The sequence below is a fragment of the Pecten maximus genome, chromosome 1, assembly GCF_902652985.1.
Source record: "Pecten maximus chromosome 1, xPecMax1.1, whole genome shotgun sequence".
NCBI classification, from domain to species: domain Eukaryota; kingdom Metazoa; phylum Mollusca; class Bivalvia; order Pectinida; family Pectinidae; genus Pecten; species Pecten maximus.
Window position 1 is genome coordinate 57,381,740 of NC_047015.1, and position 20,027 is coordinate 57,401,766.

The window sequence follows — 20,027 nt, forward strand, 5'->3', positions numbered from 1 at the left end:
GGGAGATAAATTACCCAAATAAGTTTATGAATTTAATAACTTTCAAAAATCATTGATAGTTTACTATGCAAGTTTATATGAAAATTACTGAAGAATTTTATTGCAACTACTGGATGTTACAATTCTCCTTTTTTCTTGTTTCACCATCTTAATCTTAAGTCTTTCAAATTTTTCTGTCCCACAAGGGATTGGAATCACCTCACAATGAGATGTCATTGCATGACGGCTCTCTTCTATTTTCATTTCTTTAAAGGTTTCAATTATATGGATATCAGTGTTAGGTTACAAGTACATAGACAGAAATATTGTCATTAAGTAACGTTCATATATACATACAATAATCATAGCACTATTAACTTAAATAATACCATATCTTACACAATCCTGGGTAATTTAACACGAACACAGTCATGAAACTGTCGGGGGAGTAATACAAACTACAAATATACATACTGTCTTCATCGATACATAATCCCCGTCGTCTGACGATAAAACTGGTAGTACGTATGCAGTTGGAAGCAAATTGAACTTGGCATCCAGTGCACTTTGTAATGAACATGTAGTGAACAACTGCAGTGCACTACGATGTTAACTCCATTGCACAAGTCAGTGAACTTTACTTTCTTGTGGACTCCAGTGCACTACAGTGTTAACTCCATAAGTGCACTCCAGTGTAAATTTCAGTGCATACAGTGTAAACTCCAGTGCACAATAGTTTTAACTCCAATGCACTACGGTGTTTACTCCCGTTCACTTCAGTGTTAACTCCAGTGCATTAAAGTGCTAACTCCAGTGTACTACGGTGTTAACTCTAGTGTACTACGGTGTTAACTCTAGTGTACTGCAGACTGTTAACTCCAGTACACTACAGTGTTAACTCCAGTGTACTACAGTGTTAACGCCAGTGAACTACACTACCAAGTTGCTCCCAAATATAATACTTGGGGGGGGGGGGGGGGGGGCGTGAATTTTAATAATATCCTCATTTATCATTGATCAAAGGGATAAATGTACTGATAGTTGACCGGTACATACAACACGTTTCCTGTCTGTAATAAGTGTTCAGTACTTACAACACATTGTCTGTAACAGGTGTTCAGTAGGTACAACACATTGTCTATAATATGTGTTAAGTACACGTACGGGTACTACACCTTGAAATTGTAATAATCCATTGTTTTCATCACATATTTCATCACAAGAACAGGTAATTCCCAAATCCGGGTTTTTTCAGGTGCGGCAATCATCCACCTTGTGCATTGGTATCATGCAGAGCTCTGAGATTCTGAGAGATCCTCGTTTTCAGTTGATATTCTCACTTGTCCTTCTGTAACTTGAGTTGGAGATTTAATCTGCTGGAGGCATTCAGCACAATGACTTCCTGTAACAAAATAAAACAAAAAAACAATGAATTTCTGTAACAACAACAACAACAAAACAATGAATTTCTGTAACAAAAACAACACAGAACAATGACTTTCTGTAACAAAAAAGCAATGAATTTCTGTAACAAAAACAGCACAGAACAATGACTTTCTGTAACAAAAACAACACAGAATGATGCCTTTCTTTAACAAAAAAACAATGACTTTCTGTAACAAAAAAAAACAATGGCTTTTTGTTACAAAAACTAAACAAAACAAAACAATGACTTTATGTAACAAAAAACACAAAACCATCACTTTCTGTAACAAAAATAAATTGTAATGAGTTGGTTTTATGTTAAATGCATTTTTTTCTCTTACTCTTTTTCTAAATTGTTTATTTTATCGTGATTTTGAAATTTGGCAGCACAAAATAAACATACTTCTAGATTTTCTATTCTGTAAGATGACAATGATTTTTATAATAATATCAACGAAATAAATAACTACAATTGACGTTATAATGACGGAAATAATTACTCAAAAGGAGGAATAAAGTGTAGCCATTGATCACCTTGAAAATGAAAACGGTGTCCAAACAACTGCATGCTTTATCACTGCAGTTATATCATGATCAATGTTTCTGCATATTATATTTTTTCGACCTCCTTGTTTGAATAGCGAGACAGGAATTTCGTCCAGTTTTACCTTGCTGCGTTAACCGGTGAATTACAGGTACATATTAAATGCTTACCTGACGAAGCCCTGCGATTTCCAATCGAAGCATCAAGAGAATTCCTCTCTGTATATGCAAGAAATGAAAGGTTGTGTTGAAAAGATTGTTTTAAAAAAGCCATCCAAAAAGTTAAATTAAATATGACATTTGTTAGAGATTAGTAAAAACGCTAAATTAACTTATTTTCGTGAACGATTAATTTTCGCGTATTTGTAAATAATGAATATGAAATTGCCCTATACAAATGTTTCATCCTTCTAAGACTCGTCATTGAAACTATAGCCGAAGTTTGAAATTCCAATAAGAATGTCAGGTTATTAATATGGGAAAATTAAGTTTATATCTGAATACACTTTTATATGTTTTGGTGATGCGCAAAGACAGATCTAGAAATACAAGGTAGAACATTTACTTCATTTATATACAATATATGTTACCTGGTGCTGGCATGTCTTCTTCTCTTACAGCCACGGCGTTTCTCCTCTCTATAATGTATATATGTTGTTTATTAACCTTTTTGCAGATGTGATTGAAAATTAAAAGGTTTGTTAGCAGTTCCTTGCATTCGAATGTATTTAATTTTAATTATTTCATTTCGGTTTTATCATTAAGCAAAAGAAGTCGCTTAATTGTTTAAAAATATGTCACTAATACATTCCACATACACTTGGGTACGCTTCGCTCTTTAATAAGTATCTTTACGCACGTCCATATCTATTTAATTTCTAATGAAAGACTAAGAAAATAAATTAATATCTATAACAATAAATATACCTATAGGTGCTGAACTATAGCCGCTATCATTGTTCGTTTCAGCATTGACTGAAAGTAGTAAAAACAGAAATATTATTATTGTATCATAATACAGAGAACATACAACCTATTTGTCTTACCTCAAAAAAAATATAAAAAAAAAATAATTAGAATAAATAAATAAAAAAAATCTTTGAATACGAAACTGGTTGAAAGTTGGTAACTCATATAACAATGAAACTTCTTGAAACTGACACAAGAGAATTGTTTTATTTGACAGTTTTATATGTTGTGAAGAATTTTTTGATAATTCAAAAAAAAGTTATGGATTACAATAATCCTAGATTAAGAAATAAAATGCTGAAGTAATTTAGAAAACTCACTCCTTCCTCTTCGCTCTCTTTGCTGGGGATTCGTCTTTAAGATAAGGGCATCCAAAGAAGTTTTCACTAATTCCATTTTTTCGGATTTACTTGACAACTTCTCCCAAAAATGATACTCTCTATGGTTTTCGCAGTATCCTAGCTCATTTTCCACTCTCTTAATTTGAGTTTTAACTTGGTCCAACAAATCACAAAGCTTTGTGATATCTTCATGTTCTTCTGCCATCTTTCCTGATTACTAGCCCTATCTTGTCCTCATGGGATTGTCTTTGAAGTTATTCGCTATTTCGTCTTCCTTTAACACAGTTATATGACTGGGATATCAGGAACCCTACAACACACGTACAGAACATAATATTGTTATGATTGCACGTTTTTTTAAAGGATTCTTAAAGTATTTGCATATTTTATATAAAACAAGAAATATCTTTAAAAAAGATAAATGGCATAGTTTTAATGCTGGTGGTTATAATATAAAACTACTGGTGAAATAAGTTAACGAACTACATTGTAATTAATAAATGCGCATGCGCATGCGCACGGATAACAAAATTATATCAGTTTGAATCATTGTTGGTGATAATACGACTGCAAATGTGTCATTTGAATAGATGCATCCACTTATTCAGCTTGCATTCAATTTAAAAGGGACATCACGGTAAAAACGTCGCAATTTTCACTGAATGTACGCGTTTTGTTCCTTTCCAGTTATGTTTCTGTGCTGTCCCAATGTTCACAGTCAATCCCTATGTCCAGCTTGACCACTCGATTAAGCTGGGAATCCCCCTCTAAATTTAGCGCGGAAATTATTTTAAATCATTACGTGATTGTTTTGAAATCGTGGCAGCACAAACACATGATAGTTTACAAGGCGATATCTATATTCCATCTGGGTTAGTTGGATAACGATATCATACAGTGGTTTAAATGTTAAATAACACGTTCTGTATATATTACGGCACACATATTTATGTGTAAATAAGTGTAAACATTGTTCATATAGTATAGTAACAGTAGCGATGTACTGGTACAGACTGTATAAATATTACCGAGTTTGTGGAACTATTACAGAGTTTGTTGAAATCTTATCGAGTTTGTGGAAATCTTACCGAGTTTGTGTAAATATTACCGAGATTGTCATGACCTACTATCAAACAATCAAGCAGAATACGAGCGGCGTCCGTATTACTGCTGTTTTCATGTTCGAACTTTTACAGTCTAGTGTACTGCTTCCCAAGTTTAATTCTAGGATTGTGTCTGACCCATTTTCCTATTATTCTCTTCACTGCGGAAGCTGTTCTCGTTTTCAACCGCAGTCGATTCACATTGGAAGCCATTTTTGTTTCCATGTGTTTCAGTTTGTTGTGTGCATGCGTTTATCGTATATGTCACAAAATTTTTGCATATTCAGATTGTTGATCAGCGAATTGTGATAACCTTTTAATAATTGATAATTGATGTTTTTATGTACATAGGCCTACATCATCGAATTCGAATGGTTATTGTTCAGAAGGTTATTTTTTTAAAAGATATACCCAATAATATGATAAAAAATACAAAATAAATATTGGTTTACCGTGAGGTCCCTTTAACTTTGTTTCGTTTTTAACTGTATATCTGCATTTTGCATTGACCGCTACATTGACCAATCACATACTTCATCTTGACCAGAACGCCACCTGTCGCGTCAAATCCGGGGCCAAAACAAAATTAGACGGCTATGCCGAAAAATATAATAATATCATGGTGCTAACTCCATTGTAATTTAGTGTGAACTCTAATACACTACAGTGTTAACTCCAGTGCACTACAGTGTTAACTCTAATACACTACAGTGTTAACTCCAGTGCACTACAGTGTTAACTCTAATACACTACAGTGTTAACTCTAATACACTACAGTGTTAACTCCAGTGCACTACAGTGTTAACTCTAATACACTACAGTGTTAACTCCAGAACACTACAGTGTTAACTCCAGTGTACTACAATGTTAACTCTAATACACTACGGTGTTAACTCTAATACACTACAGTGTTAACTCTAATACACTACAGTGTTAACTCCAGTACACTACAGTGTTAACTCCAGTGCACTACAGTGTTAACTCTAATACACTACAGTGTTAACTCCAGTACACTACAGTGTTAACTCCAGTGTACTACAATGTTAACTCTAATACACTACAGTGTAAACTCTAATACACTACAGTGTTAACTCTAATACACTACAGTCTTAACTCTAATACACTACGGTGTTAACTCTAATACACTACAGTGTTAACTCTAATACACTACAGTGTTAACTCCAGTACACTACAGTGTTAACTCTAATACTCTGTGTTAACTCCAGTGCACTACAGTGTTTACTCCAGTACACTACAGTGTTAACTCCAGTACACTACAGTGTTAACTCCAGTACACTACAGTGTTTACTCCAGTGCACTACAGTGTTAACTCCAGTGTACTACAGTGTACACTCCAGTGTACTACAGTGTTAACTCTAATACACTACAGTGTTAACTCCAGTACACTACAGTGTTAACTCTAATACACTACAGTGTTTACTCCAGTACACTACAGTGTTAACTCCAGTGTACTACAGTGTTAACTCTAATACACTACAGTGTTAACTCTAATACACTACAGTGTTAACTCCAGTACACTACAGTGTTAACTCTAATACACTACAGTGTTTACTCCAGTACACTACAGTGTTAACTCCAGTGTACTACAGTGTTAACTCCAGTACACTACAGTGTTTACTCCAGTGCACTACAGTGTTAACTCCAGTGTACTACAGTGTTAACTCCAGTGTACTACAGTGTTAACTCTAGTGTACTACAATGTTAACTCCAGTACACTACAGTGCTAACTCCAGTACACTACAGTGTTAACTCTAATACACTACAGTGTTAACTCTTATACACTACAGTGTTAACTCCAGTACACTACAGTGTTAACTCCAGTACACTACAGTGTTAACTCCAGTACACTACAGTGTTAACTCCAGTACACTACAGTGTTAACTCCAGTACACTACAGTGTTAACTCCAGTACACTACAGTGTTAACTCCAGTACACTACAGTGTTAACTCCAGTACACTACAGTGTTTACTCCAGTACACTACAGTGTTAACTCCAGTACACTACAGTGTTAACTCCAGTGTACTTCAGTGTTTACTGTAATACTCTGTGTTAACTCCAGTGCACTACAGTGTTAACTCCAGTACACTACAGTGTTAACTCCAGTACACTACAGTGTTAACTCCAGTGTACTACAGTGTTAACTCTAATACTCTGTGTTAACTCCAGTGCACTACAGTGTTTACTCCAGTACACTACAGTGTTAACTCTAATACACTACAGTGTTAACTCCAGTACACTACACTGTTAACTCCAGTACACTACAGTGTTAACTCTAATACACTACAGTGTTAACTCCAGTACACTATAGTGTTAACTCTAATACTCTGTGTTAGCTCCAGTACACTACAGTGTTAACTCTAATACACTACAGTGTTAACTCCAGTACACTACACTGTTAACTCCAGTACACTACAGTGTTAACTCTAATACACTACAGTGTTAACTCCAGTACACTACAGTGTTAACTCCAGTACACTACAGCATTAACTCCAGTGTACTTCAGTGTTTACTCTAATACTCTGTGTTAACTCCAGTGCACTACAGTGTTAACTCTAATACACTACAGTGTTAACTTTAATACACTACAGTGTTAACTCCAGCGCACTACAGTGTTAACTCCAGTGTACTTCAGTGTTAACTCCAGTACACTACAATGTTAACTCCAGTATACTACAGTGTTAACTCCAGTACACTACAGTGTTAACTCTAATACACTACAGTGTTAACTCCAGTACACTACAGTGTTAACTCCAGTACACTACAGTGTTAACTCCAGTGTACTACAGTGTTAACTCTAATACTCTGTGTTAACTCCAGTGCACTACAGTGTTTACTCCAGTACACTACAGTGTTAACTTTAATACACTACAGTGTTAACTCCAGTACACTACACTGTTAACTCCAGTACACTACAGTGTTAACTCTAATACACTACAGTGTTAACTCCAGTACACTATAGTGTTAACTCTAAAACTCTGTGTTAGCTCCAGTACACTACAGTGTTAACTCTAATACACTACAGTGTTAACTCCAGTACACTACTCCAGTACACTACACTGTTAACTCCAGTACACTACAGTGTTAACTCTAATACACTACAGTGTTGACTCCAGTACACTACAGTGTTAACTCCAGTACACTACAGCATTAACTCCAGTGTACTTCAGTGTTTACTCTAATACTCTGTGTTAACTCCAGTGCACTACAGTGTTAACTCTAATACACTACAGTGTTAACTCTAATACACTACAGTGTTAACTCCAGCGCACTACAGTGTTAACTCCAGTGTACTTCAGTGTTAACTCCAGTACACTACAATGTTAATTCCAGTATACTACAGTGTTAACTCCAGTACACTACAGTGTTAACTCTAATACACTACAGTGTTAACTCTAATACACTACGGTGTTAACTCTAATACACTACAGTGTTAACTCTAATACACTACAGTGTTAACTCTAATACACTACAGTGTTAACTCCAGTACACTACAGTGTTAACTCCAGTACACTACAGTGTTTACTCCAGTGCACTACAGTGTTAACTCCAGTGTACTACAGTGTTAACTCCAGTGTACTACAGTGTTAACTCTAGTGTACTACAATGTTAACTCCAGTACACTACAGTGTTAACTCCAGTACACTACAGTGTTAACTCCAGTACACTACAGTGTTAACTCCAGTACACTACAGTGTTAACTCCAGTACACTACAGTGTTAACTCCAGTACACTACAGTGTTAACTCCAGTACACTACAGTGTTTACTCCAGTACACTACAGTGTTAACTCCAGTACACTACAGTGTTAACTCCAGTGTACTTCAGTGTTTACTGTAATACTCTGTGTTAACTCCAGTGCACTACAGTGTTAACTCCAGTACACTACAGTGTTAACTCCAGTACACTACAGTGTTAACTCCAGTGTACTACAGTGTTAACTCTAATACTCTGTGTTAACTCCAGTGCACTACAGTGTTTACTCCAGTACACTACAGTGTTAACTCTAATACACTACAGTGTTAACTCCAGTACACTACACTGTTAACTCCAGTACACTACAGTGTTAACTCTAATACACTACAGTGTTAACTCCAGTACACTATAGTGTTAACTCTAATACTCTGTGTTAGCTCCAGTACACTACAGTGTTAACTCTAATACACTACAGTGTTAACTCCAGTACACTACACTGTTAACTCCAGTACACTACAGTGTTAACTCTAATACACTACAGTGTTAACTCCAGTACACTACAGTGTTAACTCCAGTACACTACAGCATTAACTCCAGTGTACTTCAGTGTTTACTCTAATACTCTGTGTTAACTCCAGTGCACTACAGTGTTAACTCTAATACACTACAGTGTTAACTTTAATACACTACAGTGTTAACTCCAGCGCACTACAGTGTTAACTCCAGTGTACTTCAGTGTTAACTCCAGTACACTACAATGTTAACTCCAGTATACTACAGTGTTAACTCCAGTACACTACAGTGTTAACTCTAATACACTACAGTGTTAACTCCAGTACACTACAGTGTTAACTCCAGTACACTACAGTGTTAACTCCAGTGTACTACAGTGTTAACTCTAATACTCTGTGTTAACTCCAGTGCACTACAGTGTTTACTCCAGTACACTACAGTGTTAACTTTAATACACTACAGTGTTAACTCCAGTACACTACACTGTTAACTCCAGTACACTACAGTGTTAACTCTAATACACTACAGTGTTAACTCCAGTACACTATAGTGTTAACTCTAAAACTCTGTGTTAGCTCCAGTACACTACAGTGTTAACTCTAATACACTACAGTGTTATCTCCAGTACACTACACTGTTAACTCCAGTACACTACAGTGTTAACTCTAATACACTACAGTGTTGACTCCAGTACACTACAGTGTTAACTCCAGTACACTACAGCATTAACTCCAGTGTACTTCAGTGTTTACTCTAATACTCTGTGTTAACTCCAGTGCACTACAGTGTTAACTCTAATACACTACAGTGTTAACTCTAATACACTACAGTGTTAACTCCAGCGCACTACAGTGTTAACTCCAGTGTACTTCAGTGTTAACTCCAGTACACTACAGTGTTAACTCTAATACACTACAGTGTTAACTCTAATACACTACGGTGTTAACTCTAATACACTACAGTGTTAACTCTAATACACTACAGTGTTAACTCTAATACACTACAGTGTTAACTCCAGTACACTACAGTGTTAACTCCAGTACACTACAGTGTTAACTCCAGTGTACTACAGTGTTAACTCTAATACACTACAGTGTTAACTCCAGTACACTACAGTGTTAACTCTAATACTCTGTGTTAACTCCAGTGCACTACAGTGTTAACTCCAGTACACTACACTGTTAACTCCAATACACTACAGTGTTAACTTTAATACACTACAGTGTTAACTCCAGTACACTATAGTGTTAACTCTAATACTCTGTGTTAGCTCCAGTACACTACAGTGTTAACTCTAATACACTACAGTGTTAACTCCAGTACACTACACTGTTAACTCCAGTACACTACAGTGTTAACTCTAATACACTACAGTGTTAACTCCAGTACACTACAGTGTTTAAACTCCAGTACACTACAGCATTAACTCCAGTGTACTTCAGTGTTTACTCTAATACTCTGTGTTAACTCCAGTGCACTACAGTGTTAACTCTAATACACTACAGTGTTAACTCTAATACACTACAGTGTTAACTCCAGCGCACTTCAGTGTTAACTCCAGTACACTACAATGTTAACTCCAGTATACTACAGTGTTAACTCCAGTACACTACAGTGTTAACTCTAATACACTACAGTGTTAACTCCAGTACACTACAGTGTTAACTCCAGTACACTACAGTGTTAACTCCAGTGTACTACAGTGTTAACTCTAATACTCTGTGTTAACTCCACTGCACTACAGTGTTTACTCCAGTACACTACAGTGTTAACTCTAATACACTACAGTGTTAACTCCAGTACACTACACTGTTAACTCCAGTACACTACAGTGTTAACTCTAATACACTACAGTGTTAACTCCAGTACACTATAGTGTTAACTCTAATACTCTGTGTTAGCTCCAGTACACTACAGTGTTAACTCTAATACACTACAGTGTTAACTCCAGTACACTACAGTGTTAACTCCAGTACACTACAGTGTTTACTCCAGTGCACTACAGTGTTAACTCCAGTGTACTACAGTGTTAACTCCAGTGTACTACAGTGTTAACTCTAGTGTACTACAATGTTAACTCCAGTACACTACAGTGTTAACTCCAGTACACTACAGTGTTAACTCCAGTGTACTACAGTGTTAACTCTAATACACTACAGTGTTTACTCCAGTGCACTACAGTGTTTACTCCAGTACACTACAGTGTTAACTCCAGTACACTACAGTGTTAACTCCAGTACACTACAGTGTTTACTCCAGTACACTACAGTGTTAACTCCAGTACACTACAGTGTAAACTCCAGTACACTACAGTGTTAACTCTAATAATCTGTGTTAACTCCAGTACACTAAAGTGTTAACTCTAATACACTAAATGTTAACTCTAATACACTACAATGTTACCTCTAATACACTACAGTGTTAACTCTAATACATTACAGTGTTAACTCAGGTGTACTACAGTGTTAACTCCAGTACACTACAGTGTTAATTCTAATACACTACAATATTAACTCCAGTACACTACAGTGTTAACTCCAGTGCACTACAGTGTTAACTCTAATACACTACAGTGTTAACTCCAGTGCACTACAGTGTTAACTCTAATAAACTACAGTGTTAACTCTAATACACTACTCTGTGTTAACTCCAGTGCACTACAGTGTTAACTCTAATACACTACAGTGTTAACTCTAATACTCTGTGTTAACTCCAGTGCACTACAGTGTTAACTCCAGTGTACTTCAGTGTTTACTCTAATAATCTGTGTTAACACCAGTGCACTACAGTGTTAACTCTAATACACTACAGTGTTAACTCCAGTGCACTACAGTGTTAACTCTAATACACTACAGTGTTAACTCTAATACACTACAGTGTTAACTCTAATACACTACAGTGTTAACTCCAGTACACTACAGTGTTAACTCCAGTACACTACAGTGTTAATTCTAATACACTACAGTGTTAACTACAGTACACTACAGTGTTAACTCTAATACACTACAGTGTTAACTCTAGTACATTACAGTGTTAACTCCAGTGTACTACAGTGTTAACTCTAATACTCTGTGTTAACTCCAGTGCACTACAGTGTTAACTCTAATACACTACAGTGTTAACTCTAATACTCTGTGTTAACTCCAGTGCACTACAGTGTTAATTCTAATACACTACAGTGTTAACTACAGTACACTACAGTGTTAACTCTAATACACTACAGTGTTAACTCTAGTACATTACAGTGTTAACTCCAGTGTACTACAGTGTTAACTCCAGTACACTACAGTGTTAATTCTAATACACTACAATGTTAACTCCAGTACACTACAGTGTTAACTCCAGTGCACTACAGTGTTAACTCCAGTACACTACAGTGTTAACTCCAGTGCACTACAGTGTTAACTCCAGTACACTACAGTGTTAACTCCAGTACACTACAGTGTTAACTCTAATACACTACAGTGTTAACTCCAGTACACTACAGTGTTAACTCCAGTACACTACAGTGTTAACTCTAATACACTACAGTGTTAACTCCAGTACACTACAGTGTTAACTCCAGTACACTACAGTGTTAACTCTAATACACTACAGTGTTAACTCCAGTACACTATAGTGTTAACTCTAATACTCTGTGTTAGCTCCAGTGTACTACAGTGTTAAGTCCAGTACACTACAGTGTTAACTCCAGTGTACTACAGTGTTAACTCCAGTGTACTACAGTGTTAACTCCAGTACACTACAGTGTTAACTCCAGTACACTACAGTGTTAACTCTAATACACTACAGTGTTAACTCCAGTACACTACAGTGTTAACTCCAGTACACTACAGTGTTAACTCTAATACACTACAGTGTTAACTCTTATACACTACAGTGTTAACGCTAATACACTACAGTGTTAACTCTAATACACTACAGTGTTAACTCTAATACACTACAGTGTTAACTTTTATACTCTGTGTTAGCTCCAGTGTACTACAGTGTTAAGTCCAGTACACTACAGTGTTAACTCCAGTGCACTACAGTGTTAACTCCAGTACACTACAGTGTTAACTTTTATACTCTGTGTTAGCTCCAGTACACTACAGTGTTAAGTCCAGTACACTACAGTGTTAACTCCAGTACACTACAATGTTAACTCCAGTACACTACAGTGTTAACTCCAGTGCACTACAGTGTTAACTCCAGTACACTACAGTGTTAACTCCAGTACACTACAGTGTTAACTCTAATACACTACAGTGTTAACTCCAGTACACTACAGTGTTAACTCCAGTGTACTACAGTGTTAACTCCAGTGTAATACAGTGTGCTGGGTAGCGTACAGGATATTCCCCTGGAACAAGATAGGTGGGCTGCGATGATGATCAACATTGCTGACTTGATTCCATCGCTGATTATGCAAATGAACACTCTTCTTTAACTGAATGAAAAGAGCCTTTTGATTTCATATACGAATCTAATCACTTAAACACTGTAAATTTGTAATAGAAATGTAAAAGACAAGATATTGTAAATCTCTGAAAAGAGGAAATAAAGAAAGTCTGTCTGTCTGTCTGTCTGTCTATACACTACAGTGTTAACTCTAATACACTACAGTGTTAACTCTAATACACTACAGTGTTAACTCCAGTACACTACAGTGTTAACTCCAGTACACTACAGTGTTAATTCTAATACACTACAGTGTTAACTCCAGTACACTACAGTGTTAACTCTAATACACTACAGTGTTAACTCTAGTACATTACAGTGTTAACTCCAGTGTACTACAGTGTTAACTCCAGTACACTACAGTGTTAATTCTAATACACTACAATGTTAACTCCAGTACACTACAGTGTTAACTCTAATACACTACAGTGTTAACTCTAATACACTACAGTGTTAACTCCAGTGCACTAGTGTTAACTCCAGTACAATACAGTGTTAACTCCAGTGTACTACAGTGTTAATTCTAGTGTACTACAGTGTAAACTCCAGTACACTACAGTGTTAACTCTAATAATCTGTGTTAACTCCAGTACACTACAGTGTTAACTCCAGTACACTACAGTGTTATCTGTAATACTCTGTGTTAACTCCAGTGTACTACAGTGTTAACTCCAGTGTACTACAGTGTTAACTCTAGTGTATTGCAGTGTTAACTCCAGTGTATTACAGTGTTAACTCCAGTACACTACAGTGTTAACTCTAGTGTACTACAGTGTTAACTCCAGTGTACTACAGTGTTAACTCTAGTGTATTGCAGTGTTAACTCCAGTGTATTACAGTGTTAACTCCAGTACACTACAGCGTTAGCTCCAGTACACTACAGTGTTAACTCTAATACAATAATGTTAACTCTAATACACTACAGTGTTAACTCCACCTCACTACAATGTTAACTCCAGTACACTACAGTGTTAACTCCACCTCACTAGATTGTTAACTACAGTACACTACAGTGTTAACTCCACCTCACTAGATTGTTAACTACAGTACACTACAGTGTTAACTCCACCTCACTAGATTGTTAACTCCAGTACACTACAGTGTTAACTCAACTGCACTAGATTGTTAACTACAGTACACTACAATGTTAACTCCAGTACAGTACAGTGTTAACTCCAGTACACTACAGTGTTAACTCCAGTACACTACAGTATTAACTCCAGTACACTACAGTGTTAACTCAACTGCACTACAATGTTAACTCCAGTACAGTACAGTGTTAACTCCAGTACACTACAGTGTTAACTCCAGTACACTACAGTATTAACTCCGGTACACTACAGTGTTAACTCAACTGCACTACAATGTTAACTCCAGTACACTACAGTGTTAACTCAACTGCACTACAATGTTAACTCCAGTACACTACAGTGTTAACTCAACTGCACTACAATGTTAACTCCAGTACAGTACAGTGTTAACTCCAGTGTACTACAGTGTTAACTCCAGTACACTACAATGTTAACTCCAGTACACTACAGTGTTAACTCCAGTGTACTACAGTGTTAACTCCAGTACACTACAATGTTAACTCCAGTACACTACAGTGTTAACTCTAGTACACTACAGTGTTAATTCCAGTACACCACAGTAAAACCGGAATCATCCAGCTGGTTCGTCAGTCATCTTAGGGGCCAAAAGTGTGAAAATCTCGAGCTCAAGTTCAGAAATATTTGTCAGCTTAAATATATGTAACAATGTAGAAGAGGAAGTGTTCTTACCATAGAGTAAAATTATTGATAAAGATAAGCAGCACTTTTTAAATATATATATAAATGCAGGTTAGTGATAATGAATTAATAATTTACGCAGTAAAAACCAATACAGATCAAGCCTGCTTTCACGAATCAAAACAAAATCCAGCCGTGTATCTTACGTCATAGAAGCCCTATTTGATACTTCCTGGTGTCCGATAGCGTTTACAGTCCACGTTCCCTTTGATATATAAATATTTACTCTGTATCTACATTTTAACTGGGAACTTTAAAATGCTATATTTTATGTTGCTGAATTGAATTAAGTTTTGATGACTAACTCATCTAACCCAGAAACGTGACATAAGTACTTCAACAATCATCAAAATTGATTTTTTTTACAGCATTCAGGAGGTAGTTAAGTTTTATATTGGCCGTCGACTGATAGTACATGTATTACTTGTCGCAATAAAAAGGTAAATTCAATACATCCTTTTATAGACTCTTCTTAACCTTATCAAGTAATATTACATGTATTTATATATGGCTAGGGCTAGTGGGGTATTATATTGAACATTTTAATACGACAATTATATAACTGGGCTGAGAATCGTACTGTTGTCAAACAATGTGTTTTTATTATGATAGGATATGATTGATATTTAAAGATTGGCTTGAATATGTTTTTATGTTAAAGAGCTATATAAAACACACGATAAATAGAGTGGAAATGAACTGAAAAGCTCCATAACATAATATATATATATATATTCGTTAACTCGAACTCGGATAACTCGAATACCTTGTTTTACTCGAAGTATTACTCCGGTACCGGCCGAAATCCTTCTTTGTAATGAAAAAAAACGGATATCTCGAACTCGGATAATTCGGAGACCCCGTTTAACTCGAAGTATTACTCCGATCCCGGCCGAAATCCTTCTTTGTAATAAAAATATAATCGGATATCTCGAACTCGGATAATTCGAAAAACTAGGTAATCTTGAAGTAAAATGTTTGTCCCGATATTATAAAACCTATGTAAAATGTACCGGTTATTCCGAAGTTGAAAACATTATTTACCTTTTCAAACAAAATGTGTTATCTCGGTAAATTGTTCACAATTTGGGGCACGGGAAATATCAGTTTTTGTTTCGGTTTGTTAATAAATGACATTAAACATACCTGACTATTGTTACTGTAAAACCCGTCTTAATTAATATCCAATAGTAATTACGTTGACAAACAGCACTGTCATAATCCCTTTTTAAAGTAGTGCGATATATACACCCAAGCTCGCTACACCGTCAATTGTCCGCGTCACCATGTGTATTTAATGTACTACACACAATCCCTTTAAAAAATCTACCTTTTTTCTGATGAATTATTTTCTCTTAGAAATTATTATGTCGCTATATCAGCCATTCAAAAGCAAGGTCTATTTATACATTATGGGCTAATATATAAATGTTTAAGCTAATGAAAATGCGTGTTACAAGCAAGTTTCAACTAATGTAAATAAAATATCTTCTCACAACCTCAGGTTTTGGCTCTATTCATATGCATGTATATCAGAATACTAAGTTTATAGATGTGTTTCCTTTTCTCAGAATCACTTTGTCTTACGACAAGCCAGATGTAATATACAGTGGTCAATTGCACGATGCAGTTACAGAATCTCACGCTCTGACAACGTGAATAAATTGAATAAAATAACTGTATATATATCTATGTTACAGCAACTGATTTTATTTTCAGAAAGCCTCTGCTCGTTTCATTAATAAAACGATCAATCGGTCCTACTATTCTTGGTCATACATAGGGCCGTATTACTATTAAAATGGCTTGTAAGTTGAGCAATCTGTCCCCTAAAACTAGACTTTTAGCGGAATAATCTGCTTCCATAACCGGTAACTGTTAGTGGAATAATCTGTCCCTGAAAAACACTGACTGTTAGACTGTTAGTGGAATAATCTGTCTCATAAAACACTGACTGTTAGTGAAATAATCTGTCGCCTTAAACACTGACTGTTAGTGGAATAATCTGTCGCCTTAAACACTGACTGTTTGTGGAATAATCTGTCGCCTTAAACACTGAATGTTAGTGAAATAATCTGTCGCCTAAAACACTGACTGTCGGTGGAATCATCTGTCTCCTAAAACACTGGTTGTTGGTTGAATAATCTGTCGCCTTAAACACTGACTGTTAGTGGAATAATCTGTCCACTAAAACACTGGTTGATTATTGAATATAGTGGAATCATTTGTCGCCTTAAACACTGACTGTTGGGGGGGGAAATCTGTTGCCTAAAACACTGATTGTTAGCGGAATAATCTGTCCCCTAAAACACTTACTGTTAGTGAAATAATCTATCTGAGGCTTGGTAGTGAAAAACCCTGTCCCCTAAGATACTTTGTCCCTAAATATACAACATCCAAATTTATATATTAAAAGCATATGCATATCAAGAGAAAACATGTTTATAGATGGTATAGAAATTTAGAAAAGCTTAACAAGGAAGATTAATAATGCATACTTCCGCCTTGAAATAAATAAAACATAAACTAAACTGTTAACATATATACATAATATTGAGATTTTAAAATACACAAATGTTATGTGAAACAATATATAACATAATAATGGTGTTGATGAACATGTATAGTACTTAAACTGGTCAGACGATCAGTACTTACCTGTAGACTGTTGAGATAGGTCTGGCTGTTAGGGGGTTCCCCGATTGTGTGTATATAAATAGGTATGGGATGTTAAAGGTAAAGGCCAACCGCGTAATAACATGGCTGACTTACAGTGCAGGATTAACTTTCAAATCACAAAACAGAAACGTCCGCCATGAACATCATGACTATTCTGATATTAGTTATCAATGAGAAGTTATATATGTACTTACACTCTTTGTGTTGCTTACCTGTTTCTGAACCACAGTCCATCGGATATGAAATACCTGATTACCCCTGTTTTGTACATAGTATCGTCCGATGAATTTTGGTCAGGTTGTGAACGGGGTGATACCAATATGAAAGGTGGGTAGTATAAATATAATTGCCCTAGTTTTTGAAGCTTACAAAAAACTGTTTAATGTGAATCCTGATGTAAATTCGGTTTTTTTCTTTCTGTAACTTTATACTTTGTTTTTATTTATCAATTACTGAGATCCTGGTATTGACCGAGATTAAAAGCTTTCAATTGTTCTATTTTTTCGATAGATAAAAAAAAACGCCAGCAATAGGATTTTTAGATTTTTTTTTTTTCCTTTTTCTCAGAATCACTTTGTCTTACGACAAGCCAGATGTAATATACAGTGGTCAATTGCACGATGCAGTTACAGAATCTCACGCTCTGACAACGTGAATAAATTGAATAAAATAACTGTATATATATCTATGTTACAGCAACTGATTTTATTTTCAGAAAGCCTCTGCTCGTTTCATTAATAAAACGATCAATCGGTCCTACTATTCTTGGTCATACATAGGGCCGTATTACTATTAAAATGGCTTGTAAGTTGAGCAATCTGTCCCCTAAAACTAGACTTTTAGCGGAATAATCTGCTTCCATAACCGGTAACTGTTAGTGGAATAATTTGTCCCTGAAAAACACTGACTGTTAGACTGTTAGTGGAATAATCTGTCTCATAAAACACTGACTGTTAGTGAAATAATCTGTCGCCTTAAATACTGACTGTTAGTGGAATAATCTGTCGCCTTAAACACTGACTGTTTGTGGAATAATCTGTCGCCTTAAACACTGAATGTTAGTGAAATAATCTGTCGCCTAAAACACTGACTGTCGGTGGAATCATCTGTCTCCTAAAACACTGGTTGTTGGTTGAATAATCTGTCGCCTTAAACACTGACTGTTAGTGGAATAATCTGTCCACTAAAACACTGGTTGATTATTGAATATAGTGGAATCATTTGTCGCCTTAAACACTGACTGTTGGGGGGGAAATCTGTTGCCTAAAACACTGATTGTTAGCGGAATAATCTGTCCCCTAAAACACTGGTTGTTAGTGAAATAATCTATCTGAGGCTTGGTAGTGAAAAACCCTGTCCCCTAAGATACTTTGTCCCTAAACATACAACATCCAAATTTATATAGTAAAAGCATATGCATATCAAGAGAAACCATGTTTATATATGATATAAAATTTAGAAAATCTTAACATGGAAGATTAATAACATATACTTCCGCCTTGAAATAAATAAAACATAAACTAAACTGTTTACATATATACATAATATTGAGATTTTAAAATACACAAATGTTATGTGAAACAATATATAACATAATAATGGTGTTGATGAACATGTATAGTACTTAAACTGGTCAGACGATCAGTACTTACCTGTAGACTGTTGAGATAGGTCTGGCTGTTAGGGGGTTCCCCGATTGTGTGTATATAAATAGGTATGGGATATTAAAGGTAAAGGCCAACCGCGTAATAACATGGCTGACTTACAGTGCAGGATTAACTTTCAAATCACAAAACAGAAACGTCCGCCATGAACATCATGACTATTCTGATATTAGTTATCAATGAGAAGTTATATATGTACTTACACTCTTTGTGTTGCTTACCTGTTTCTGAACCACAGTCCATCGGATATGAAATACCTGATTACCCCTGTTTTGTACATAGTATCGTCCGATGAATTTTGGTCAGGTTGTGAACGGGGTGATACCAATATGAAAGGTGGGTAGTATAAATATAATTGCCCTAGTTTTTGAAGCTTACAAAAAACTGTTTAATGTGAATCCTGATGTAAATTCGGGGTTTTTTTTTCTGTAACTTTATACTTTGTTTTTATTTATCAATTACTGAGATCCTGGTATTGACCGAGATTAAAAGCTTTCAATTGTTCTATTTTTTCGATAGATAAAAAAAACGCCAGCAATAGGATTTTTAGATTTTTTTTTTTTTTTTTTTCTCGATTTCTTCCTTTTGAGGATGCCTTCCCAAAAGTCCAAATATTAATTGTGATCAAATTGTATATGGAAAGAAACTATCAATTCTAAAGAAGATTTTAACGCATGGCAGTGTTTTATTGAATAGTAGAAAAAAACCATATCGAACGTCTGTTCCTGATAAAAGTGTGGTGTTATATCCTTAATTCGTTCTGCGCTCTGATCACGTTAACTTCTACAAAAATAGCTAAATGTAAAATATTTTCCTCGGCACTATATGATGGGTGTGGCTTGAAATGGTCATGTTAAAAAAGTCACA

The 20,027-nt window shown here is 35.6% G+C and overlaps 1 protein-coding gene across 2 annotated transcripts; it reads right to left on the minus strand.

The window, feature by feature from the left end:
• Positions 1–1,225: 1,225 nt before the first annotated feature.
• On the minus strand, positions 1,226–19,200 carry LOC117339090. 2 transcript variants are annotated; one of them, XM_033900474.1, is made up of 6 exons: positions 19,149–19,200; positions 3,237–3,567; positions 2,875–2,922; positions 2,538–2,585; positions 2,119–2,166; positions 1,226–1,381 (listed from the first exon to the last, which is right to left on the minus strand). In XM_033900474.1, exons 2-6 carry the CDS (start codon positions 3,460–3,462, stop codon positions 1,266–1,268), a joined length of 486 nt encoding a protein of 161 aa, XP_033756365.1. In that variant the 5' UTR covers positions 3,463–3,567; positions 19,149–19,200; the 3' UTR covers positions 1,226–1,265. The 2 variants fall into 2 exon arrangements, with proteins under 2 accessions (XP_033756365.1, XP_033756360.1); XM_033900469.1 differs by lacking the exon at positions 19,149–19,200 and adding an exon at positions 17,476–17,536.
• Between the last annotated feature and the right edge of the window lie 827 nt (positions 19,201–20,027).

Excerpts from the sequence above, each read along its gene's own strand:
- LOC117339090 (XM_033900474.1), bottom strand. The coding sequence starts at position 3,462 with ATGGCAGAAGAACATGAAGATATCACAAAGCTTTGTGATTTGTTGGAC. Across the intron at positions 2,923-3,236 it reads AAGAGAGCGAAGAGGAAGGA|TCAATGCTGAAACGAACAAT; the intron begins GTGAGTTTTCTA and ends TACTACTTTCAG. Across the intron at positions 2,586-2,874 it reads CTATAGTTCAGCACCTATAG|AGAGGAGAAACGCCGTGGCT; the intron begins GTATATTTATTG and ends TATACATTATAG.